This window comes from Erpetoichthys calabaricus, chromosome 13 (genome assembly GCF_900747795.2).
Source record: "Erpetoichthys calabaricus chromosome 13, fErpCal1.3, whole genome shotgun sequence".
In the NCBI taxonomy this organism is placed as follows: domain Eukaryota; kingdom Metazoa; phylum Chordata; class Cladistia; order Polypteriformes; family Polypteridae; genus Erpetoichthys; species Erpetoichthys calabaricus.
The window spans coordinates 120,575,975-120,603,727 of record NC_041406.2 but is presented as its reverse complement, the minus strand read 5'-3'; the positions used below and the strand labels follow the sequence as shown (position 1 = coordinate 120,603,727).

The following is a 27,753-nucleotide window of genomic DNA, read 5'->3' as shown; positions in this document are numbered from 1 at the left end:
AACAGTATTAAGTAAGCATTTTTCCCTAGTGAGAATTACTTATTAAAGCAGTACATAGTGCTTTTATCATGGAGCATCATGGCTAGTAGGAGAGCCAGTGTATAATTGTACATTAAATGGCTAGTAGGAGAGCCAGCGTATAATTGTACATTAAATGGAAGGAACACAGTTAATGTAAGTACAGATGGTGTAGGCAGTAGCACTGCGCTTGTAAGTAATAGAGTAATAAGAGAGGTTCAGCATTAGGATAACAGTTAACTAAGGAAGCAAGTAGAGGAAATCTAAAGTTTAGTAATTTCAAACAAAGATGCACAGCAAGCAGTCAAAAGATGAGAGTGTTACAGGAGATTAAGGGAATAGCAGGTGTTAAACAACTGTCAGTAGTTTCTCCAAATAGATATTTAATTACTAATTAAAACTAAAATTGCTAACATTAGATCTCTTCTTACACCCTTTCTTGATGACCCATCTGTCCCTTCTGTGTTTACAGCTGTTTTCTCATTAGTTTGAGATTGTATCTCTCCCTTTTATGGCAGAAGTAATTAGTCACCTTAAACCCACAACTTGTCTGCTAGATATTGTTCCTGCTCATCTTCTTAAACATGTTTTTGAAGTGGTTGGGACTAGTATTTTGGACATTATAAATAGTTGTCATATAGTTGTCCCAGCCTTTTTTAAACATGCTGTGGTGCAGCCTTTAATTAAAAATACAAATCTGGATTTTATAGACTTTTCAATATTCAGACCCATCTCCCTTTTTTTCTAAAATTCTGAGGAAGGTTGTCTTTCTATAGCTGCACACCTTTTTAAATGAAAATGGCATTTTTGAAGTATTTCATTTTAGTTTAAGAATACACCACAGCACAGAGTCTGCAAATTCTGGGGTACTAAATGTTTTCTTATTAATAAGTGATTCTGGGGATACTGCTGTCTACTGCAGCATTTAGTACAGTTGACCACAACATCCTTATTGCCTTTCTTGAGCAGTATATGGGTATACAAGGCACTGCTTTGAAATGGTTCAGGTCATACCCCATAGGCAGAAGCTATTCAGTCTGCCTGGGTGATCTCTCCTCATTCTCTGTTCATCACTTGTATGTTCCCACAAAGATCAATTAGGGGCCTACTCTTTTTTCACTGTATATGTTGCCCTTAGGATCCATTTTTAAAAAACGCAATATTTACAGTACATTGCAATTTAAAAATCACACAAGGAGTGCTGCATATGGCTTTAACAAGCCCTTTTTTGACAGCCCCCAGCCTTGACTCTCTAAGAAAACGAGAAAACTCCCAAACCACCCTTGGAGGGAAAAAAAATGTAAGAAATCTTGGGAAAGGCAATTCAGAGAGAGACCCCTTTCCAGGTAGGTTGGGCGTGCAGTGGGTGTCAAAAAACAGGATAAATACAATAATATACACGGAACAGAACACAAGTAATTCTCAATACAATAGTACAATAGTAATAGTACAAGAACAGAGCAAAATGCAAGAGTAGATTATATCACATAATAAGATTCCAATTTGTTCAGAGTCATAGAGACCACAGCCATCAAGGTGCCTCCACACTACTGGTCATTCCACAACTGAGTCAGTGTTTGGCCAGCCAATCTGATGTAAGGGCACTTCCACCTGATGATTCCAGTGCTCTTCTGTCAGAGATGACTTTTCCTTAGGCAGGCAAACAACTTGGCATTAGAGCAGTGGCACATGTGAGTACCGAGAAGAGAAACAGAATAGGTGAGGGTTAGTAACAAATGAATTATGTTGTAGTGCTAATGACTAACAACAGAGATGCAGTATTTCAGTTAATCAGCAGCTTCAGTCTGGGTATGCTAAACTGAAGTAGCGAGTCTTCAGATGGGATTTGAAAGCTGAGACTGAAGGGGCATCTCTTATAGTAGCAGGCAGACTATTCCACACTTTAGGCCCCTGTAACTAAAAGCTCAACCTCCCACTGTTATTTTATTAATCCTTGGAATCATAAACAGACCAGAATCTTAAGATCTTAATGTGCACTCTGGTTTGTAGGTAATGATAAGTTGATAAGTTCAGATAAGTAAGCTGGACCTTGGGTCTTAAATGCCTTATGTGCTAAAATTAGGATTTTGAAGTATGCCATAAACTTAACCGGGAGCCAATGTAAGGATTTAAGAACTGGAGTTATGTGTTCGTATTTTCTTTTTCCTATAATGATTCTTGCTGCTGCATTTTTGATTAACTGGAACTTGTATAAAGTACAATTTGAACATCCAGTGAACACCACATTGCAGTTGTCAATCCTACTAGAAAAAATGCATGAATTAATTTCTCAGTATCCCACATACTTAGAAAAAGCTTAATTTCCTGGCATTTTTAAGATGGAAGAAACATGTTTTGGACAATTTTATAATGTACACTTTTAATGACATGCTAGAGTCAAAGATAACTCCTAGATTGTGGGCTAATTCAGTAATACTAATGGTGATTCCAACTGAGTTAATTGATGACAAAATATTGTTGCAATCAGCATCGTTCCCTCCAATAATAACATCTCTGTAGTTCTGTTACATCCATTCCTTTAATTCATTAACACATCCAACTAAAGATAACATTGGTGAAATTTAATTTGGTATTAAAGAAAGGTATAACTGGGTGTCGTCTGCAATTTAGTGAAAGTTAACATTATGTTTTCTAATGATTGACCCCAGTGCAAGCATGTAAAGTGAAAACAGTAAAGGTCCAAGTACTGAGCCTTACGGGACACCATATCTCACTTATGTGTATAATGATGGAATACTGTCAGCACATTTCTGTACATTTTGGAATCGATTTGATAAATAAGAACTAAACCATGCAAGGATATTGCATGTGAGCCCAAAGTCATTTTCCAGCCTGTGTAGTATAATAGAATGGTTAATGGTGTCAAACGCTGCGCTCAAGTCTAACAATATAATCAGGATATCAGAATGTCATTTACAACACACACTAGAACTGTTTCTGTACTATGACCAGTACAGAAGCCAGACTGGGATTTCTCAAATTGTGATGCGTAAGGTGTGACTGAAACTGATTGGCAACTACTTTTTCAGGTATTTTAGAGAGGAAGGGTACATTTAGTTTGGGTCTATAATTATTACATATAAGTGAATCTAGGTCTGACTTTTTAAGTAACTGTTTGATGACTGACACTTTTAGTGCATCTGGTACTGTGCCATGCAATAATGAAATATTGATAATGCTAAGAATATGTGCTGCAAGAACATCAATTGGGTTTATTACTAGTATTGTTGGCACTGGACCTAGGGAAAATGTGGTAGGTTTCATTTCAGAAATTAAAGTTAAGACTTCCTGTTCTGTTACAGGGTTAAAATTTCTAAAGTGTTGAATGCAAGGTGTGACAAGGTTTGCCATGCTATTATGTGGTTTGCACTGTGATGCTGAGATCTGGAATATTATGTTTTTAATTTTCTCATTAAAGAAGTTCATAAAATCTGAACTGCTATTGTCTGTTGGTGTTTTGCACTGTAGAACTGAACTCCCATTTGTTAAATTAGCCACTGTTCTGAACAGTACACGAGGATTATTATTGTTATTTTCTATTAGTTTAGAATAATAGTCCGAACGGGCTTTAAAGAGAGCTTTTTATATTTTTAACACTCTCTGTCCATGCAGTATGAAAGACCTGCAGCTTTGTTGTTCTCCATTTATGCTTCAGATTTTGACAGTCTAATTTAAGAGTTCAAGTGTTCTCATTAAATCAGGGAGAGTTTCTATGTGCTTTGATCACTTTTGTTTTAAGGGGAGCCACTGCATCCAGAGCATCTCTCAAGGTCATATTATAATTTGATGTTAGCTGATCTAAATTGTTTTCCATGGTTACATTTGATTATAATTGATCTAAATGGTTTTTCACAATTACACTTGACGTACTCAAAGTATCCATACATTTTAAAGCAGAATTACATTCAAGATGTCGTACTGTCCTTGTTTTAATATGTGAGTGCATTGGTAAGGACAGAGCCAAAGGAAATGTAATTAACAGTGGTCATAAATAACTTAATAGAGTAGTATTTAAATTCTGAATTTCAACTCACTAAGTTATAATTACATCAAATGTGTGCTTATGATCATGAGTTGAACCTTTAGCAATCTGACAAAATCCTACAGAATTTAACAAATAACTAAAACATTTGCTAAAAGTGTCAGTTTCCACATCAATCTGTACATTAAAATCTCCCATCAACACTATGTGATCATAATTTATTGCCAGATCAGATAAAAGGTTGCCAAATTCATTCATGAACAATGAATATGACCGTGGTGGTCTGTGGACTAGCACTACAATTTGCTTGAATCTATTTTAATATTTTAAATAAATTCCTCAAAGGATGTGAAGTTGCCTCATTTTTAGAAGTGATTTGCATTTTGTCACAATGAATTATTCCAAGGCCTCCTCCTCGACCAGAATCTCTAGATTTATGAAGAATTGTGTATCCATCTGGTGACGCCTCAGCTAGGGGAACAGTGTCAGATTTACAAAGCCAGGTTTCAGTGAGAAAACACAGATCAGATTTTGTGCTTAATATAATATTATTTACCAAAACAGCTTTTCTTCCAAGAGAGCCAATGTTTAACAAGGAGCATTTAAAACTGCATAGTTCTTTCTGAACTGGTGATATATTTCTTGTTCCTCTTTCTTTCCATTGCTACACAGATAATGCACAGATATATTTTCCACTGAAACAGATCAATACAAATTCTTTTAAACCTTTATTGGAATGTCTGGAAGGCATTAAAATATGGATATCACTATGTTTTCTTAGTCTAAAAGACAAAAAAATAGAAATTATGTGTTTTAGAACTTCTGATCGTACTGTTCTCCTGCAATTAATCTTGACAACCTACTGTAAACCCTGCGCAGAAAATCTTGGTGTGATTTTTGATAATGCCCTCAAATTTGATAAACAAATTAACTCCATTGTGAAAGCTTGTTTCTATCAACTCAGGGTATTAGCTAAGGTCAAGCCCTTTCTTTCTGTACATGATTTTCAAATATTAATTCGTACGTTTGTGTCTCCTTGGCTTGACTATTGCAACTCATTATACATTGGATCACTCATCCCTTGCTCATCTTCAGCTAGTCTAGAATGCTGCTGCCAGGCTTCTAATAAACACACGAAAGCAGAAATCACATAACACCAGTCTAAGTTTCTCTTCACTGGCTTCCTGTTCATTACAGGATTGAGTTTAAAATTTAACTGTTTTAAAGTCCGTGAATGCTTTAGCCCCCTTTTATCTTACTGACCTATAAGGTTCAGTTTATACTTCACGCTCAGAACGCATACACGCACGTATCATGGCTGCAACGTATTCTCTGTGTTCCTTTGATGCATCCTCTGAGCACCTCCTCAGAAATGAACGCAACATGTGCGACAAGTTGCAGTACCAGCAAAAAATCAGGGGGCATAGTGTGTTCAGGTTGGAACGTGAGTCTTTGTTTACTATCAACATGTGACAGCAAGCTACTTTGCATTTCCTACAGGATCAATGTACATGTTTTAATATTTGATGTGGTGAAGCAAATCATCAAACTTAAATGCTGACATACAAATGTGTTAATGGTGCTTTTCTTCATCTATTTCTTGCATAGGCAATGCAAGTATTGCATCTTCCCTATCATAATCACTCGATACATTTTAAAGGTCTCACATACCATCTTCTGTACCATCTTATTTTTTTGGCACCTTTGCAACAGCATTAAAACGTATTTAAGTATTTTTGAGCCACAGAGAAAAAAAATTGGGACACAGTGAATTAAAAAAGGTCTATTTTGTGACCTTAATTGACTTTAATCTTGTAGTTTATTTTGCCATTAAAGTAGAACATCATAAACGTCATCTTAAAACTGACACACTTGTTAATTGCTACATGCTTCTGGGGCTTCCTCCTGCACTGAAAACAGCGGCAAGGCAGTCATTTCCACAGAGAACACATTAAAATTTATAATATTCTAGCTCTATGCACATTTATTAATTCTTAGATTTATACTTGATATCATTCTCGTGATGAAATGTGTTAAAGCATGTATATTACATTTTACATGTAAATAATTAACTTCATTTAAATAGTTAATACTGTTAATAATTATACATGTGGAAGCAACATGGTGGCGGAGGCAGTAGAGCTGCTGCCTCGCAGTAGGGACTCATGTCCATGGTTTTCCCTGCCTTAAGTTTGTATGTTTTCCTGGTGGGTTTCCACAGTGTGCTCAGGTTTCCTTCCAAAGACATGCAGGTTTAGGGATTTTGTGATGCTAAAATTACACTCACTCGTGTGTGTGTGTATTTGCATTCACCTTGCGGTGCTGTTGCCCCATCAAGGGATCGTTTCTGCCTCATGCCCGACGCTAGCTGGAATGGGCACATCCCTGGATTGATAGATATAATCATTAAACATCCATCCTTTTCAGAGATATTGTGGCAAGGTATCTTGGGAAAATAATGGATGTTTCCTGCAATTCACAACACAGCAAAGCCAAACATTGTTTTCTGACCGTGATGATATCTCTGCCACCTGGTGGAATCCTCCAGATTTACATAAAGTTTGCGTGTAAGTATAAACAGTACACAGCTTGCGTAGCTTTTTGACGTAAAGTGTATTTGGTAGTTTTGGACTTCAAGTATACCAAAAACTTAAACCTAGCTATGGCCTTCCATCCTCTTCCTTTTCTTCTGTCTGAAACTTCCTCCAGCTTTAAGAACATGCAGAGTCTCAATAGCCTTGTTCTAAGTCCATCCACACTTCATTCTCCCTTACAAGCTCTTTTTCTTCTCTCAGGAAACATTATTCTAAAGTGGTGTTTGTTGCATAAGGCTTTCTATAATCCTCTCTATCTAATTAGTCAGTGATTTCAGTGACCAGATCCTGCTGGGACACCATCTTCAAAAATAAGAAATATGTTGAAGAACCTAGACCATCAATTCATCTTGATCCTTTTTGCCATCTGTGCCGTTTTGGTGTGCCTGGTATGTTCATGCATACATTGCCTCCATCTTTTGACTTTTTGGTTTTTAGTTTCCAGCCCATTTTCTGTGATGCTGTCTGTCTCAATTCTCCCTTTAGTGCAAATACTTATTCTCCTTGACCTCTGTATTCTGTCCCTCTTTGTGCATTATGGAATGTTCATCTTTATGGGCCAACTACTGAACTTTGCTTATTTTCCACTGGAAGAGCCCTAATTAAATCTCTGTGAGTAATTTTCTGTCCTTATTGTATAATCTGATACATTTACAGCAGTCTGCCTCTTATATTAATTAAAGCATCTAGAGCATCAATCCAATAATACTGTTTGCTTCTGTTGTAGTTAAAACTTTAATTGCCGGAAACCTCCAATACAATAGCACCTCGATGATATTTTCCCTCACATATTTCTAGCTGTTCTTTAACCTTTCTTTTCTTTACCCAAGATTGTGTGGCAGGTTAATGGCATCATCTTTTGTGTTGGCACTGCATGAGACTCCAAACTTATGCATGGTATGGTGTGCCTTTCTGAATATTAGTTTTATGCTTATTATGTCATTTACTACAGTTAAGGGCTATGTAATCTTGATTGTATTAATTAAAATTTATCACATAAAAGATTCTTACACATAGCTGCAGTATGTCCTAGTTTTATCTTGTGCTTGCCAAACTTAGATACAGTGGATTCAGTAAGTATTCAGACCCATTCAATTACTGCAGATTTATTGTGTTGTAGATTAAATTTTAAATTGATAAATTTGCCATTTTTGTGTATCAGTCTACACTCAATGACCCATAATGACAAAGTGAAAAACTGTTTTCAGAAAGGTTTGCAAATGTGTTACAAATCAAAAACTAAAGTCTCACATTCATGTAAGTTGTCATACCCTTAATTCAGTACTTTGTAAAGGCCCCTGCATTAAATACAGCTTCAGGTCTTCTTGTGTACATTGCTTTTAAGCTTTGTTAAATTGGATGAGAAGTTACTGTAAACTGTCATATTCAGGTCTCTCCACAGAAGTCCTATGGATTGTAATCTGAGCTTTGGCTGAGCCACTCAAGAACAGTCTGAGACTCGTCTTGAAGCCCAGTGTAGCGTTGTCTTGGTTGTATGTATCAGGTCATCGTCATTTGGAAAGATGAAACGTCACCCCAGTCTGAGGTTGCTTGCACTCAGGCTTTTCTTCAGGGACCTCTCTGTATTTGGCTGCATGCAACCTTCCCTCACAACTAACCAGTCTCCCTGTCCCTGCCTCTGAGAAGCACCACCATGCTTAACCATAGGAATAGGAATAATATTAGGCAGGTGATGAGCAGTCTTCATCAGGTATAGTGCTTGGAGCTCGGACCAAAAAGTTCACTTTTTGAATAATTTTTCTCATCTTTTTCTCATGCTTTCAGAGTCCTTTAAATGATGTCTGGCAAACTCCAGGCTGGCTGTGACATGCCTTTTACACAAGAGTAGCTTTTGTCTACCCACTCCACTATAAATGCCTGATGAATGGAGTGCTGCTGAAATGGTTGTGTTTCTGACATTTTCCCCCATCTCAGCAGAGGATCTCTGAAACTCTGTTAGAGTATCTGTCGGTTTCTTGGTCACCTCCCTGGCAAAGATCCTTCTTAGCAATTTGCTCAGTTTGGGTCAACTCCAGAAAGAGACTTACTTCATTTCAGAATTATTGAGGTCAGTGCGTTCCTGGGAGCACTCAAAGCTTTAGAAATGGTTTTATAACTTTACCCTGATCTGTGCCTCACCACAATTTTATTTCAGAGGTCTTCCAAGAGATCTTTGGTCTTTATGGCTTGCTTTTTGCCCTGACGTGCAGTGTGAATTGTGGGACCATATATACACAGTTGTGCATCTTTCTAAACTACGTCCAATCAATTCCATTTTCCACAAGTGGCCTCCAGTCAAGTTCTATACACTTCTCTTAGATAATTAAAGCAAACGGAACAGATTTTAATTTTACTTTTTAGTTAATTTGAAAACCTTTCTGAAAACATGTTTTCACTTGTGATAATGGTTGAGTGTAGATTGATGGGCAAAAAGGCAAATTTATCCACTTAAAATTAAATCTACAACACAATGTTGTTTGCAGAGAGTAAACAGAATCCACTGTAGATAATAATAATTCAGTATAAGATGGTCCGTCAGTCATTTTCTAACCCGCTTAGTCCAGAACAGGGTTGTGGGGTCTTCTGAAACCTCTCTCAGCTAGAATAGGGAGAAAGGCAGGAACAAACCCTGGACAGGACGCCAGTCCATCACAGGGCAACCACACATACACACACATACACCAGGGCCAATTTAGGATTGGCAATGTATGTAACCTGTTGGAGCTAATTTATTTTGACTAAAATTGAAGCATATGGTATGACTAAGGCTGTTTCTGGGAATAGGTTGTCTAGGCAAGAGTCTAGGGCACCCTCTAGTGGTCAAAGAAACCGCTCTGGGCAACACAATATTTTTTAAACAATACAGACCTAAAAACAGTCAGACTCAAATATTGTTTTATATTATTTTTGCATACTAGTGATGTTTGGTCTTAACGTCTGACGACCTACACAGTCCAACAATAACACGAACAACAACAACGATGATGCAAATAATAATAATCCTCAGACTGTATCAGAGAAGAGACAGATATGGCAAAATAACATTAAACAATCAAAACAGCAACAGGACTGTAGCTCTTGAGTGAATTTCTAAAAGCTGATTTAATCCAAATTATGATTGTCTCCCAAATGGACATTCATTAAAACTTGTGTTAAAACTCAGAAAATATCGTCGTCTGTTGCTCACCACTATTTGTGAGATTCACTCTGGGCATGTTAAAGCAGTTGTGTGTTTTTTTTTTGGATAGGTAGATTGCATTATTTGCATACACAAGCATAGGGTAAATAGGAATTGTGGGTACAGATTCCTATTTAAAGATAATCATATTCTGAATTTAAATGAATGTTGTCATTATGCTAAGTTTTCAAGTTATTTTATTAATTTAAATGACGTGTATACGAGGTGCGATCCAAAGTTCCCGGAATGCATTTATTTAAAAGCATACACACCAAATAACTATTAATGGTGAACAGTTTCTTCAAAATAGTCACCCGCTGAGTTGATACACCAATCCCAGCGAGATTTCAACCTTTCAAAGCACCTCTGGAAGTCGTTTTTTGTCAGTGTGTTCAAGATGTCAGTTGTTACCGCTTGGATCTCCTCCACCGTCTCAAATCTGCGTCCCTTGAGCCTCATCTTCATCTTAGGAAATAAAAAAAAAATCAGACGGCGCTAAATCAGGGGAGCACGGAGGGTGGGGAATGGCAGTAAACTTTGTAGAAGCCAAAAATTTGCGCACAATCAGAGATGTGTGAGCTGGTGCATTGTCGTGATGCAGAAGAAATGACTTGTCAGCCCACGTCTGAGGATGTGTTCGGCAAATTCAATTTTGCAAATGCCTTAGAACATCCCTGTGGAATGCTTGTTGCAACATTTCATGGCTTTCTTTTGCTGTTTTTCCCAGTTTAAAACAGAATTTAACACACACTCTTTGCTCTTTCAAATCACTCATTTTCACGAACAACCCTTCACAGACACAACCGAAGTTTACATGAGAACTGCGACTTGAAAAACAACTGCACTGATGTTATAACGTGTGATAACAGCTCTCAAGGACAACTTGAACTGCTATCTAGCGGTGATTGATATAACCAAACCCTTCTGGCTGCAGAATAAATGCATTCCGGGAACTTTTGGATCGCACCTTGTATGTTACAGTAATGTCTTCGTTAAAAAACAAAATTATATGTAGAATGACACCATCATCAAAAGACACACATTTATCTGCTGGTTTAAATAGATAACTATAGAAACTTCACCATAGGTTTAGCAATAACTTAAATGTTTCTTTCTTAATTGTCTTTTAAGAAATGTTAAAAGCAATAAATAAAAGACTACTAATACAGCCCAATTCCTACTTATTTTCTGAAATGGAACCCCTCAAGAGCATATTTTTCTGAGACAGTCTTGTAAACAGATGTTGCTATAGCTCAACATTCTTAAATTGTGAATTCAGATTTCCAGAGTTATCGCTGTCCCCAGTCCTGTCTCCGAGAGGTGTCAATGTGCAGGTCTGGCAGTGATGATTCCTCCATTTACAACTTTGTCTAGGGCAGCAAAAATCCTAGAACCAACTCTGGGCATGACTAATAATCAAATATATATTAGACTAAAAAGTAAAGTTAAAACTAAATCAAAAAGTGATGTTAAAAACAAACATGGTAAAAACTAAGGGAATATATAGCCAAATTAATTTATATTTGCAGATTGAGGCATGTCACTTTGTCTGTTCAGAGAATAAAACAATCTAAAACTTGTAAGTTTAATGATTTTTCTTCACCTTCAATTTCCCTGGTGTATCCCGTTTTACGATTTTACTCTTGTTGTAGTCCTACTTCCCCTATTACTTCAATTGATTACGTTTTATCCCTCATCCTCTTTCCCTTAATTGTAGTTGATTCATTCCACTTGATCCCCTTAGTCTTGTTTGTATCCTGTTTTAACTTATTGGGTTTCTGTTATCCCTTATGCTCTTGTCTTTGAGTAACTGAAAGCTCCCTGTCCAGGTTAGAATAAATCCCTCTGAAAGTTTGACCTTGTCTTCTGATTTTGAGTGTCTGAATAGGCTGAATTTCTTTACAGTTCAAGGATGCAGCAGCTAGCTACATAAAAGCACGGAAGCACAAATATGCTGTGAAATGTTATGAACTAGACAATGAATATGACTTGGCCTTGAAGGCGTATTGCAGTGCTGAGCTATTTGAAGAAGCAGCAGAGGCATTGGAAAGGTATGTATCTTTACTAAACTCGTATTTATTTCTGTACAGTTTTTTTTGTAAAGTTTATTGTAATGTTGACTGTAATGTGAAATGTCCAATATAAAGTACCAGTGAATGGATTTCTTGATTATTTATTCTTTCTAGATACAACCAGAAACTTCAAACTAAGCTGCCATATGAAAAAGACAATTTCTTTCTGCAAGCTGCAGCTAAATATCACAAGGAGAGAAGGCATGTGGAAATGCAGAAGTCATTGTCTAACCTCCCTTCAGAAGAACAACTGATATTCTTTAAAAGATATGGCTATGTTAAAGAGGCTGCAAATGTTCTTAAGAGCCAAGGACGAGGGGAAGAGGCGGCAGAATTAATGCGTGAACATGGTGATCTAATTACAGCAGCTGAATTAACTGCCAGGCAAGACTTTAGAGCTGAATGTTTGCTAGCTGAAGCTCGAAGGGGCTATTCTGTTTTGCAGAAGAGTACTAATACTAATGACTTGGAGGTGAAGCATATAATGCAGGTTTTAAAACAGGCCAACCAGCTCTTCAAGGAAATGAAGCAGGTTATTGGTTCTGCTGAGGTCCTGCTCCTGAGAGGGTTAATAAATAAAGATGCAAATGACATCAGAAAAGCATGCATACACTTTGTAAAGGAAGGCCACAATGCAGGAGCAGTAGAAGCTCTTCATATGCTGCTCTGCTATCCTCTTGACTGTGTCTCTAATTTACTGGAATATCTGAAATGTTTTGAGATGTTGATTCAGTTGGCTAAAGCTGTGGAGAACCCTCGAACCAATGGGGACAAAGAAATTGTCAAGTCTTGTTATGAATTTTATGGAATTATGCAGATGGACGACACTCAATGTCTCATACCCAAAAAGGAGGCTGGAAGGGTCCTTAATTTCATGTTTGACTATGGCCCAGGTCTTCAGAAAAATTTAATTGCTGATGATACTGCCTATAGAGTGCAGAATAGAGACTTAAAAGTAGTGATCATGAGGCATCTTTTAGGGAAACTATCTGATTTTGCAGAGACAATCAAATCTCTTTGTGAAGACATTCCACAAGTTTGCACCAAGTACATATGTGGCTTTGATTGTCAGTATGAAAAATGCGTTGATTTTCATAAAGCCCCCCAAAGGCATGAGCTAAAATCCTCCATTCATGCAAAGGTATATCTTGTAGCCTTAAATGGAATGCTATTAGCTGCCAGGGAGCTATTTGATAGACAGATATTTAGCGAAGTAGATAACATTGAGAACAACGTCACCAAAGATGCATTTGCCATGGTTCAGTCTCTTTTCAGGACAGTCTTCCCAAAGCATTTTCACCTCAGAACTCTTTCAGACAGTAATAGAGCTACAGAGGAAATCCTTTGTATAGTAAGAAAAATACCCTTTAGGTGCTATGCAAGTACTATTAAGGATTATGTTAACCAGCGCATTCAAGAGGAAAAGGCTGTTTTTCAGAGAGAATCCACTGATCTCTGGTTGGAGATTTTTCAAGTTCTCCTTCTCACTTCAGGTTATCCTAGAGATTTGGATAATTTGCTTATAAGGGTAGAACAACAATACCAAAATGATGTAAGTAAGGTGGCAAGTACAAACACTAAAACAGTTGCAGGCTTTCATGGCATGTTGCCAATTGAAAAGGGCAGCAAGGAATGCATTAGCTTCTTCAGGCTCTTCCTGGTTTCCATGAGAGATCTCTATCAAAATAAAGATCCCCTGAAATGTGTTCACAGTTTTTATCGGTTCATGAATGTTATTGTAAAGAAGAACAGACGCAACATGATTCCAGACATTGGCAACACAGTCATGCTGATTGAATTTCAGTTTGTTTTGACCTGCTTTCTTCTCATGCGCATATGTGGGAATCTATCCATGAGCTTGCCAAAGAGCTACCTAACACTACTAAACCTCTGGGATTTCCTGTTAAAGGGATCTAGTTCTTTAGTCATATCTAACTGGTACAAACCAAAGGAGCTGTACAAACTGAGGCGCCACCTTGAGTACCTCATTGGAGTAATGTGTGGTCATGTAAACTCAGACTTCAATGTTTTGGTTGATGCCTCCAGTAATTCTAGCTTCATAATTTCAGGAGAAACTGAAAGGACAGTGGTCTTGTGCTTGGTGATGCTTATCAATTGTATCCAGATCACCAGTCCCAGGTTTGCATTCTTCATACGAAGCAACCTCATTAATGTGGCAGACACACTGAAGAAAGTTCTAAAAAAAGAGAAATGCCAAGTTCCTACAAGGCTAGTGGCCACCATTGATGAGGTAAACAATGCTAAAAGTATGTGTGATGTTATTGAAAGCCTTCAAGTTTTGTTGATCCAAAGAGATGAAGAGTATCTATTAGACTGCACTTGGGATGATTCTAAAAGACAAATATTCTTCAGAAATGCCAATTTGTCTAGATGCCAATATATACTGGAGCCAATTCAGTCAATCTCTTTGGCTCTGGAGGCTTATGACGATACTTTAGACAAGGAGGATTTGGAAGAGGAGGTTGACCCCAACATTCAGTCTTTGAAAAATCAGCTGTGTATCCAGAACAAGTGGAGAAAGGCTATTTGGAAGTGCATTTTGTTGGTTCGATGGATGGCATTAGTGCAGCCTAAGCCCCAGTCTAGGGAAAGTGCCCGGTTTGTCTCTAGCAACTTTCCTGAAGCAAACATTGACAGAACCCAGTGTGACCTGTGTGGTGTGAAATTCTGGACCCACACATCTGAAGGACAGTTAAGGGATGTACTACCTGATGAAGGAACTTCAGTAATGCATGATTCTGATGATTTGTGGGAAGAAGGGGAGCCTGCAGGACAAAAAGGTGTTTGTGACAAAAAGGATTATCGAAGCCATGTGTTGAGCCAAGAACATAAACATAAGTTCCAAGACTATGAGAATTATGAACTCTATTTTTCAGAGCATTTTGATTCACTGATTACCAGTTCCAAAAAGATTATCCAGGAACTGAAGGACTGTAAGGTCTTACATCTTCCAAGCAAAGAGCAGACTGAAGGAAAGTTGGAGGACTGTATTCAAAAAATTACATCTGTTGTTAAGGATATACACAAAAGAAAAGATTGGGCTTCAGGTAAGACAGTATGTTATATGTTATCTTTAAGTGGAAAGTACAGAGCTTTGTTTTAGTAAATTTGTACTGGTGGCTGTCCTTTGCCTGGCATTAATCGCTCCAGAGAGAGGGAGAGAGATCCTTTTTAACATGCAGTGTTTATGTAAATAATAATGAGAAAAAAAATTGCTTGAGTGTCTTCTTTTTTTACTTTCTTTGTGATGTTTTCTTCCTCTGGAGTTTCACCCTACATCTGATGCATATTGAATGAGTAGTTGAAGTTTGGTCCTATGCTTTCCAGCAATGAAAACAGCAAATATTTAAGTGCTGCCTAAGAGGGTAGTGGCCTCCAGCGACAAGAGGCATGGCTTTGCCCTGGACTCATCCACGTTGAGAATATTCTAGAAATAGAGGGATAAGAACGAATAAATATTTTCTAGGCTATAACTTAATGTGGTGAACGACCACTTGAAAAAACTCTTAGTTAAAATGCTTTCCATACATTGGAATGGGTTGCCAGTTGTGCTGTGCTGATATATCTACTATTTAAGGCTATGTCTTCTTGGTGAAGATCGCTTTGTTGTAGTAACATTAGGCTGTGCAGTGTCTCATAAAAGTCTATTGACATTGACTTGGGTCATGACTAAAACCATGACACGGTCTACCAGATTGAGGTAATATAGTTACTGCTATTGGACACAGCAGATGCTTGTAATGATTCTGGAGCTCTTAAGATTTCTTTTGGATAGGTGCAGAAATTTTTCTGTGTCAGAGATGCTTCATCTATACAAGAATCATTGTTTGCTTCTATTTGTTTTTCTCATAGGCATTTCTGAGGTAAAGAAAGCTGCTGATGATTTGCGGAAGAGTGTAGATGGGGCACAAAAGATTTTGGACATGTCAAAGGGTGAAACATACAACTATTGTGAAGGTATGTTAGTTTGTAAGTAGAATGGAGTATGTGATGTCTTTCTAACTGGGTACTGAGGTCTCTGAAGGAAATGTGAAGAACTAGTACACTGTGGAGCAAAACCTTTCTGGCACCTTTAGTAGTCAGGCCTGGACAGAACAGAATTGGTTCGCTTGCATGCATAATATAAGACTAGAATATCTGCCGCTTGCAATTTTGTATAAACAGAAAAAAACTGTTATGGGGTGAATTAAACAGTCCCACTTTTTACTATTTTATACAGAGAGACAGATGTGAGTGTGCCAGATATATGTTGCATTTCATGAAGCATAAAATATCTGTTACATTATCAAAGCAAGAAAAAGTTTTCATTAACAAGTTTATCCATTTACGGAATTGGTTTAAAAATAAAAATAAAAACATGCTCAGTTGGTGTTTGAATTGAAAGCTTGATGATATGCCTAATCAGCTGACGGTTGCAGCCATTTTAACTTGTAGTGTGTCACATTTAAATGGGGAAGTTGAAATGATGTTCAGATTAATTGCCTTTTAAAACAGCATAATACATAACCCAGATAAATGAACGAAAGTTTTGTATTCATCCTCTAATTGTAATGAGCACGAATACAGTTGTATTTCCAACCACATCTCAATTTCATAGCCAACCTATCCAGTTCAGATTGATCTGTTCTGTATTAATGGAAGAACATATTCTTGTAAACATGCAGTTAGACGGACTGCTAAAATAGAATACTTTATTGCTGAGACTGAATCATCAAAGACAACCTTTATGTTGTGCTTTTGAAATCAAGCTAATTTTCATTAATATAACAACTAATATGTGCTAAAAGTGATGAAAGCACAACCAAGACACATCTGGATGGTACAAAAGCAAATAGAATGCAACCTTCAGGTATGAGTACCGTACATATACTCACATATAAGTCAGGTCCTGAAATCCAAAAAATCGATAATAAAATCAGACCCCGACTTATACGCCCATTCAAAAATGCGACACTTTTTTTTTTTTTCATCTTCTTGCCTCCTCCAATCTCCAATTCTCAGATGCATCAAATTTTGTTGCAGCAGCGAAGTTACCAATTTCTTTTGGTACTTCAATGACGTTTAATTTAAAACCAGCTTCATATTTTCTTCTGATCGAACGCTCCATTGTAGATAAGGGATACTCTTACAAGAAAGGTGCATGAGGGTGTGAGATACAAAAAACACAAATCAGTGCAAATGTTGCTTCTGAATAGTTCGGGTATATTACCGTGTGGTCACATAGGCACAACACATAGAAAAAAAAGGCAGTGTGCTCCATGGTTACTCTCTCAGGTGGGCGTTAGCATATCATAATCTCTTAGACCAATAGCGTGAGTTTTCCGCATTCGACTTATACGACCAACATTATAAAATGCCAGAAATTATGCGGTAAAATCAAGTCCTGACTTATCCGTGGGAGAACTTATCCGCAAGTATATACGGTAATTGCTTTCCAAGTCATTGACAAATACTGGATTAATAAACAGGCATAATTAGTGGAATTGTCTGATTAGTTATGTGAGATAGCTTGAAAACAACAAAATAAAGGCTATTTTACAGGAATTCTGAAATACAGTGACTATGAAAAGTATTCACTCTCTTGTAAGTTTTTACATTTTATTGTTCTACAACATTGAATCACAGTGAATTTAATTTAGCTTTTTTGACAGTGTTCAACCGAAAAAGTCTTTAATGTCCAAGTGAAAACATATCTTTGCATGTGGTGTAAAGTAATGTCAAATATATAACACAGAATAATTGCATAAGTATTCAATCCTTTTAATATGACTGATTTAAATCATAAATGGTGCAGCCAATTGATTTTATAAGTCATAAAATTAGTTAATTAGTTAGTTAAATAACATGTCTGTAGTCAAGGGGTTTTAACTGATGTATAAATGCACATGTATCAGAAAGATCACTCCAAGCAAATCAATGAAATGATGATTGAAAAGCACAAGTCAGGAGATGGATACAACAAAATATTCAAATCGATGAATAATCCTTGGTGTACAGTTAAATGAATCATTGAGAAATGCAAAGAGTATGGCACAGCTGTAAATTTACCTAGAGCAGGCTGTCCTCAAAAACTGAGTGATCATGCAAGAAGACTATTGAGAAAGGCCAATAGGAGACCTATATGATAACTCTGAAGGAGTTGCAAGCAAGGATGGCTGAGATTGGAGAGAATGTGCAATGCAACACGGTTTTCTATAGTGTGTTTGCCAGTTGCAGCTATATGAGAAAGTAGCAAATAGAATGCCATCGTTGAAAAGCACACACATGAAATGCACACGGGAGCCTCTGAGATCGGTTGGAAGAAGGTTCTTTGTCCTGTATGAGACCAAAATTATATGAAATACTGCACATTCTCAAAAACACACTATTCCTACAGTGAAGCATGGTGGTTGCTGCATCATGTTGTGGGAATGCCTCTCTGCAGCAGACCCAGGAAGGGATTTGAGTGCAGAAGGTAAAATTAATGTAGAAAGATACAATGAAATCATGGATGAAAATGTGATGATGTGGTCTGTAAGAAACCTATGCATTGGTAGAAGATTTGTTTTCTGCCAAAATAAATTATTCAAAGTGTAAAACCAAAGCTATTCAAGAATGGATAACAACAATGTCCATGTCCTGCTGTGGCCAAATCAGATTCCAGTGCCATATTCATCACGCCTCTCAGTGTAGGAAAATGGTCCTAACTGGCCCAAAAAATCTCAGAGTGGTACAAATTTGGCCCAATTTTTAGGAGTTGGAGTAATGGAAATTTGTCAGTTTTCCTAATTTAGGAAACTACTCCTAGCTTCTCCAGGATTTAGGAGAGTTTGTGAGTTATTCTCACTGTCTAGGAGCTGTCTGAAGATGGTGTTCACATTCTGAGAAAGGCAGAATGTTTAAAAAACACTCGACAATAATGAAATTATATAAGATCTCACTTTGACGGAGTTCTGATAATTTTAGAAGTAAACCTTGAATGACATACAGTTGCTAAATTTAGGCGAAGAAGCCATGCACTGTCAGCCTAAATAAATGTGGTAACATTGTGTTTTTTGGCCTTGGGGGGAAAATAGCAATTATTTGGGTATGTCACAATCAACAATTTCTGTTATTTTCCACCAAACATTGAATGCCCTTACAATGTGTGAGGTAATATGCAGATTTGTAGATTTCCCTACCACTCCATGTGAGGTATAGTTAAAACTAGCTGCATTAATGCATATTGCTTGTTTTCCTGGAGTTGTTGGTGTGATTGAAATAAAGGTCACTGTGGAAGAGCACGCATATGTGAATCACGAGCAATACCAGTTATCAGCACATAGGTACTTATGGATGCAAACCGTATTGTGGTAGCCATCATATTACTGAAGATAGGTGGGGTTGGATGGGTGATTGACAGTGAAATGTCACATAGATATGCTGAGTTTTGCATTCCATGAATCCATGGAATATTTGCACTATACTTCACAAGCCTGGGAAAATTCAAAAAGGCAAGTGGAGATTCGTGGGGCATTGGATAAGAAGAACCTTACAGAAGATAAGGAAGGATCACGGAGTTAGACACAGCATGTGACTTTGAAAGACGATTGGGGACACTGAGAGAGTGAACACAGCTTCAGAAACTATGCAAGAATAGCAGTTTCGGTACAGTCATCCCTCACCTATCGCGGAGGTTACGTTTCAGAGCCCCCCGCGATAGGTGAAAATCCGCGAAGTAGCAACCTATATTTATTTTATTATTTATACATATTTTAAGGCTTTATAAACCCTTCCCACACTCTTATAAACCTTTCTCACTCTCTTGTTAACCTTTCCCACACTCTTATAAACACTTCCTATGCTCTTAAACACTTTCTACATTCTTAAACACCGCAGACCAACACTGCACACTGCACGCAGCGATCAGATGTCGATGTGTCTGTATTCGGTTTGTGAAGGGGGCAGCTGAACTCACGCTGAGCAGAAATGGACTTTGTGCTGCTTCTGCCAAAATGCCTGCTTGTCGCTCTGCGCGTTCAGAAGGAGGAGGAGGAGTGGGGGTCTGTGAGGGCTAAACGCACGTTCGCTCAAACCCCCCTCCCCGGAGGCGCGGTACGCTCCTGCCACTTCGCATTGTCAAGGGGGTGGGGAGCTGAATGAATGCTAAGGAGAAGTGGACTTTGTGCTGGCTTTGTGCTGCTTGTCAATAATTTAAAAGCCTGTACATCACCAATTTTCCTGTCTCACTGTCTTGTCTTGCGTGAAGTTAAAATGTTTTATAATAGTGAGATGTTACTCATATCCTTAGCCCGACATCCACATATCATATGTGTTAACAAAGTGTGTTTTATAAGTTTACATGTGTTTAAAGCATGTGGGATGGGTATTTTAAGGCTTAAACTATAAAAATGTTTATTTATATGGTCTTTCTATATCGTGGATTTTCTCCTGTTGCTGATGGGTCTGGAACATAACTTCCGCGATAGGCAGGCAATCACTTGTATTAATGTATTTGTAATTTTGCAAGGCTTTTTCTGTGGCCTAAACGGTGGGAAGGTAATTCTTCTTGAAGTATGACTGTGAATTATTTATTGTTAACTAAACATGGTCATTATCAGGCTTAACCCATATTTGGTGTGTTTATTGGTCTTTCCATCTCAGTGCTTATTATAGTATTATCCATGATGATGATGCAAAGTGGCTTGGTTCAACCCATGACATTAGAGCAGAGGATTATGGGTTGTAAGTTGCAGCTGTTGGGTTGCAAATTATGATTGAATTACATGGTAAAAGAAAGGGCTGGGTGACATAGCAGAACTGTTATCAAAATGAATGTTTTAATTTCAGTTGATACTGATAGTTATCATGATATAACTCAAGCCATTATTTATTCACTTCAAAGCTCTTATTGCTGATTAGAATGTGAACTTAAAAAAAAAATTACCACTAATTAATGGGACTGCAAATGTGAACCAAATTTTATTTAATAAATTATGCAAAAAATTACTGTCTTAAATCTTGTTAACATAAATACTAACAGTGTTCAAGTTTTACAGGATATCAAAATGTTAACTTACACATACTTGGATCTAAAGCCTTAGTTTAGTCAATACACATGGTTTTTCAAGCTTTTTTCAAACTTATGTGTCAGTTAAATATCAATGAACAAACTGACAAAAACCTTTACAGACATTGTGACTTTTCTGTTGTTTACTAAATGACTAAAAATTAAACTTAGAATATGATCAGAATTCATCCCAGATACGCAAATTCAAATTAAAAGAAGAATTTTTGCTCATCCCAAATTGAGGAACAGTCAAGTAAATAAAAGTAGGTTCTAGAAAAACATACTTTAAAGTACAAACAAAAATAACCAGAATCTGTTTGCATTTCTAAACAGAAACAAAACACTATAATTTGCTCTTGTCTAATAATGTCAGTACACACCATTTAAATGGGCATTTTTCCACAAATTCAAGGCAAGAAAGTCAAGGCTGTCTGCTGTTTCAAGTTTCAAAGCTGCTCTGTAACAGGTTACAATATACCTCCTGTGCTAAACACTCTTTCAGAGGGTGAGCTGGTTGCAGGAATGCACAAGTGCCACATTGCAACTAGGCTTTCTCTTGGGATGTTGACCTCTTGTATCTTCCATCACTCTAGGTGGTCAGTTTCACTGTCCACTTCTGGCACTAGTGAATAGTTATGAAGCTCTTTCTGAGTTGTCTCCATGTCACAGAGTCCTGAGCTGCTGGGCTGTGCCTTCTTAAAGAAACTCAAATTTCTTCCGCTGCTTCTTCAGTGTAGATAGAGCAGCTGGTGATGCGTCTGTACTTCCCTCTTTTCTCTCTCTTCACCTCTTAACTGCACACTGTGAAGTGGACATTCTTTGCTCTCCGTCCAGCATTTCAGTGGCTTCGCTCATTTTGATAGTCTTTCCTGTGTTGATATGCTGAGTCTTGGACCATGTGGCAATGTCAAGAAGGCCATCAGTTGTAGGATCTGCATATTTTTAATCAAGATATGTCATCACTGTTGCCTTGATTTCCTTTGCACTATTCTCTGAGATTTTCAAAATCTGTATTCTAAAAAAATAGAGCACTGATTTTAGGTAGGACACAATTACATTTGATTTACCTATGATTTTATCTGTGAAGTGAAACAGGGAAGTCAGGGTAACATTCATGGACACAAGTACATCCAGAATCTGCCAGGTTGGAACTAAGTGTTGGGTCTTCTTGTCAGCATTGAGTACCTATGAGATGGCCCTGTGTTGCTAATAGCTACAACAGAATACTTTGTTTCGATTTCACCCATACTATTTCAAGTTATTTTTTTCTGTTATATTTTATTGTTACCATTATTATTAGGCTATATATAATATTGAAGCAGTGATACAGTGAAATTAAATGCTCATAAAACATACTAGGGTTGGGTGATATAAATATGTACGTTTATTGTTGTTGATCACATGCATCAACCTATCATACCACAGGATCTACACCAGTTCCAACCAGTCATATATTACTCTTTTAAGTTACAGCCTGTGCACAAAAAAAAAAAAGTTCACTGCAAGGTTGGATGAGATTGCGAATCATGCCACATGCTACTGTTTTGGATATACAAGAGTCATGAAAGGGATGAATCATTCACTGGAATCTTTCAATGTCAGAATGTCAGTAAAGTAAGTAACAGCTGAACATTCACAAAATATTTTAATAAAGAAAATATTGTAGATAAACAGTGTAAAAAGACATCTGTGGTGTGGCGGTACTTTGGCTACTTAAAGTCTGACACTCACTAAACTGGTGCAGTGTATTGTAAACTTTGCTGAAAATGTCTGTAAAACTGGAAATATTACAAACTTATTTTACCACTTTCTGCGGTGGGTTGGCACCCTACCCAGGATTGTTTCCTGCCTTGTGCCCTGTGTTGGCTGGGATTGGCTCCAGCAGACCCCCGTGACCCTGTGTTTGGATTCAGCGGGTCGGAAAATGGATGGATGGATGGATTTTACCACTTTAAACATTGCCATCCAATAAAACATATAGAATTCAAGTGATTACAGTCAAAAATACAGGGAATGTCAAACCCATCCACAGGAACTAGCAGCCAGCAAATCACTAAAATAATCCAGCAACAAACTCTACAGTTTTCTAGTGTTATGCCCTACAAAAAGAAAACAAAAAAAAAACACTAAAAGGCACAGAAACATCACATATGCTGTTACTTTCTACATTGCAAAAGACTTTCTGTGTAAGTGAATAAATTTAATAAATGCACGTGTTAAGATTAATTCTGTAGTCCACATTGATTATATCCTTGTTTATAAACTCTACACTGAATTCCCCAAAGCCAATAAAATCTCATTTGTATTTATCCTGGAATGAAATCCATTCCCTCAAGCCATACATGAAAGTATAAGCTCTTGAAGGATAAGTTGGATAAGTTCAAGTCAAAGTTATTTCTTCATAATCTTCATTTGCAAGATAAAATTGTGCTCTAAAGAGAGGTGTTTTTTATCAATTTTAAAAATACTTTCTCCGTTCTTGTAGCTTGTAGCAGATCAGCTGCTCCTAACCGTTCCCAAGGCACATTTTAAAGTTTGTGGTGAAAGGGCTTTTTCCGTCTGTGCACCTAGGCTCTGGAACTCCTTACCTTTAGTGGTTAGGCAAGCCACTTCAGTCGCCACATTCAAATCACACCTAAAAACGCACTTCTTCACATTGGCTTTTAATTCTTAACCTGTCTTATTTCCACTTGCTTTTTGCTATTTCTCTGTTTTATTGGGTCCCCTGACCTGTTTTTAGTGTCTCTGTTTTAATTCTCTCTTAATGTTTGTTTTTAATATTTTGCTTTTAGTCTTGCTTGTTTTAACTGTACAGCGCTTCGGTCAGTTGTAATGCTGTGTTTTTAAGCGCTTAACAAATAAAAATGGTATGGTATGGTATAAAGGTTACACAAGTCCATAGGTGAGACAAAGCGTTAAAACTTTCCTAATATGTCCACTTTGAAACAGCAGGTTTCAATTTAGGAAAACATGCATTTATGAGGCATTTTTGTGATAATGGAAGGAAATTAGAAATAATTCTTTTATCACAGATTCTTAGAACTATTTTTTGAGATAAGAATACATTTCTTGTTTACTTGTGTGCTCAAACAAAATTGTGGGTGGAGTTTAGATATAAATAAGGAAGTTGATCAACATGAAAACAAACTTGTCAGAAATTGTTTAGAGCAATTTTGCCTTTTGAGTAGATAGTTTGAAAATGCACATATCCATGATGTAAACATAAACTTAAAAAACAAAGCGTTTACAGTTTCCTTTGACCTCTTTATGATAACGAGGATACCTTAAAATTATGACTTGTAGCTGTTAGGTTGGTTGTGAATTCTATGAAAGAACTACTGAAAGTGGATCTGCAAGTTTGTAACATTCATGACTCAGTGGGGCAGCTGAAGAGGAAAAGAAAATGTGCTCCTAATCACTTATTATTGAAGCTATCTGTAGGTCCAAACATATTTCAGGAGAATCAATTCACTGCAACTTCAGAGGAATGAAATGTGGAGCCATTGAATAATAACAATGGCAATGTTGTTGGCTGAATACTGTATAAATGTATAGCTCTTACGTGGCAAGGTAGAATAATCGCTAGTAGTGCTGCTTCATGGATCTAGCATCGGGGGTTTCAACCGTGTGCCTGGTCTTTGTTCATGTAAAGAATAATAACCTCCATGCAGTCACATGGATCTCTCAATGCATCAATGCCAAGTGAGCATTTAACATTGAAAAAAATAATATCAATAAGTAAACTTACTCTAATGAAAGCTGCCCATTTGGTCTTCCAGGTTTTGATAGCTGAAAATTCATCTTCATCAGTAACACATACTGCATAACAAAGTGGGCTCATCTGCCGACACAACTGAATTTTCTGGCAATGAAAGTAGCGTGTCCTACTGCCTGCAACAGAGGCACTCCTCCTCAGTGGCTATTATTTCATACTTTCCACTTGTTTGTTGCATCTTCATACCTTTCATTTGTATATTTTGCTTTTTATGTCTCTCCAATTCTTCTCTCCTCCCTTTTCTTTCCTGTACAGTCTGTTGGAGCTCCTCATCAGTATTTTCTGACTCATAAATATAGAAATTATGCTACATGTACTGTCAGATATAGTTGGGCATTGCCGATTTAAAATTACAACTTGCTTATCTAAATAGTGAAATAAATTATCCTTGTAAGGAGTCGATAAAGTGAAAATGGCATGTACAGCATTCGCAAAATGACCTAGAGAAAACTCCATCCTTTGGGGAGGTTGAGAGGAGGCAGAGAAAATTGGCGAGATGATATGAAGAGTCAGTTTTTTTTTTAAATGGCCAAATCTCACAAATAGTTATATTTATTTATTTTTTTATTCCTTTCCAAAGTGAGGTTGATATACTGTTTTGCAATATTTGTGCAATCTGAAGAAACAATTAGTATCTGATTCTGATAAGTATTTGGTAAGTTTAAGCCTTTTTTCATATTTGGACTTATGCACCTCTAGCTGCATTTACCAAAAATTACCAAAGTTCAGTAGCTTCAGTTTGCAAAATGGGATTCAGCAATAGCTTGATGTGTCGTTTAAAAACTTTAGTAAAAATTCAAAGTAAAATAGTTCACACAGAATAGAAAAAAATTGATACAGCAAAGAAAAGAAAAGTTCTTGTTTAAGAAAAGTTCTGTTTAAAGCTTAAAATCTAGTTTAATTTCTTTAAGGTTGCTTATACAGTTAAACCATTTCTAAACGGTCAGAAAACTGTATGTCTGTCCCATTTTCATGCTGTAAATGGGTCTTTCAGTCCCTGGTAGCACTGGGACATGTTGTAAACAATAACTGACTCAATTAACACACTGTATCTTAGTTATAGCAAGAAAGTTTTATCTCTTATTACAGGGGGTAAAAGGCTATACCATTGTCTATGGCTATGACTAAGCAAACACTAAAATGAATTTAACTTAAAGCATTAACTTTCTAAGATTGGCTCTTATAGTACCCTTTAGCCTCGTAGTAATCCACAAGAACAGACAAATTTTAGTTTTAAATTTTAAATACTGCATATATACATTTTTTAAAATTTATAAAAAACACTTCACTTTAGAGTCCAATTTTATATAGCATATTAATGTATACCATGATCAAGAACCAATAACCTTGACTTGAAAAATACTAAACATATCCTTTAACTGTATATTTTTTGTAAAACTAAAAGTATAGATTTTGTAACTTTTATTTCACATTAAACCATACTATTGTTTACACTTTAAAAAAGAAATAAAAAAATTAGATGTATATAAGAAAAATTAAGATACACCCATTTTACTCCCCATTATATGGTATTTTTCATATAGTTAAAGAAATGTCATCTTTAGTCTTACCTAATAAGATTTCAGTAGTTAATAAATTTAAGTCCAAAAACATTGCACTTTAAAACATTTTAATTCCTGTGGTTTGCAAAGAATAAAGGTTCAGATCCCCTCCACTGATACAGATGATGCCTTTCTCACTTACAAGACATTCTGCAAAGCTATGAGTAAAATGTTTTTGAAAACAAACAGTCACAGTGCAGTATAGCCAGAAGAGAAAATGAAACACAATTTCTTAGCAAGTGGAAATGTTCAAAAGGAGGTTTCTTCAGTGGATGGACTGCTTGTCTTAATTTGTATTATTTTCTGCATTCTGAAGTACTGTGTAATGATGCTATCATCATCAAAGGCATAGCACATATAGCCACTGTTGTGCCAGACATTTCTGTTTTTGGGGATATTGCCAGTTAGTGTAAAATCCACTGCAGGGTCCACAGACTTAACACAGTGCTAGCTGAGATTAAAAAGTATGTTGTCATATGCTGTCACATGCTGTCCAAATATTTACTGGACTTCCTTTTGGGGAGCTGTTGGTGCAGTGATGAGGAGTCAGGCATAATAAGGAGGAAAAGTCTGATGGTAAATTTAAACTATTTTTCTTTATGAATTGTCAGCAGGTAAAAAAATGCTTGAGAAAAGAGGTCAGCTGGGAGCCATGTGAGAGTTCTCTCTGCTTTGAGAGATTACGCGTGATACAAGATGTTCCTGACCTGCTATTTGTTGCACTGATGATGATGATCATCATTGTCTGCTTTTCATTTTAGAAAAGAAGAGCTTGCAGAGTGGAGACATAGAAGAGGAGCTAGCACAGGAACATGAGGACTTCGATGAATTATCCAGGAAAAGCAGAAAGAAAACCAAAAAGGGAAGGAAAGGGAAACGCTAAAGGTGTTGTGTGAAGTGGGCATGCACAACGCAGTCAGAAGAAGAAAAATGCTCAGTTTATTTCAACTGCTATTGTCTCACAATTTTGATTGTTCTATATGTACTGCTTTTTCCATTTTCCTTGTTACATTTATTGTAATTTTGCTTCCTTATTTAGACTTTTGCCTAAAATCCAAAGCACAGTTGTTTTTCTGAAAATCCATTGCCAGCTAATTTGACACTTTTTATGTTTTGTAGCTGTACCTTGTTTGTGTTCATGTTGTTGTGAATTTTATTCTGTACAGCTCAATTATACAATAATAAAACATTTTTATAATCTACTCAGTCATTCATCAGCATGCCGTATCTTTGTAAAGAAGACCGGATATTACGGGTATCATTAGCAGCAATGGTAAGCAAAGTATTGACATTGACCTGTTTGTCAAGACCTGCAATAACAAGAAAGGTGAAGCAGAGTATAGAAGGATCATTTTGAGTTGTTGACACTTAAATTATCCTACTATTCAATTTCTTTTTGTAATATCTCATTTATAGAGTCAATGTAGTATCAGTGTGACAGATTGTAGATGGGTAAAATAGCCTCTGCTAAAAAGGAGAGGTTAGAAAGGTACAAAGTAGCT

The 27,753-nt window shown here is 36.9% G+C and overlaps 1 protein-coding gene across 2 annotated transcripts in view; it reads left to right on the top strand.

Moving 5' to 3' along the window:
- Positions 1 to 27,461, top strand: part of LOC114663651 (TPR and ankyrin repeat-containing protein 1-like) — a 147,714-nt gene extending 120,253 nt beyond the window's left edge. For both annotated transcript variants that reach the window (XM_028817542.2, XM_051936047.1), the window contains exons 21-24: positions 11,699 to 11,844; positions 11,980 to 14,933; positions 15,739 to 15,843; positions 27,013 to 27,461. In XM_028817542.2, coding sequence (XP_028673375.2) covers positions 11,699 to 11,844; positions 11,980 to 14,933; positions 15,739 to 15,843; positions 27,013 to 27,134 — 3,327 coding nt within the window. In that variant the 3' untranslated portion in view covers positions 27,135 to 27,461. The remainder of the gene's footprint in view (positions 1 to 11,698; positions 11,845 to 11,979; positions 14,934 to 15,738; positions 15,844 to 27,012) is intronic.
- The last annotated feature ends 292 nt before the right edge of the window (positions 27,462 to 27,753 follow it).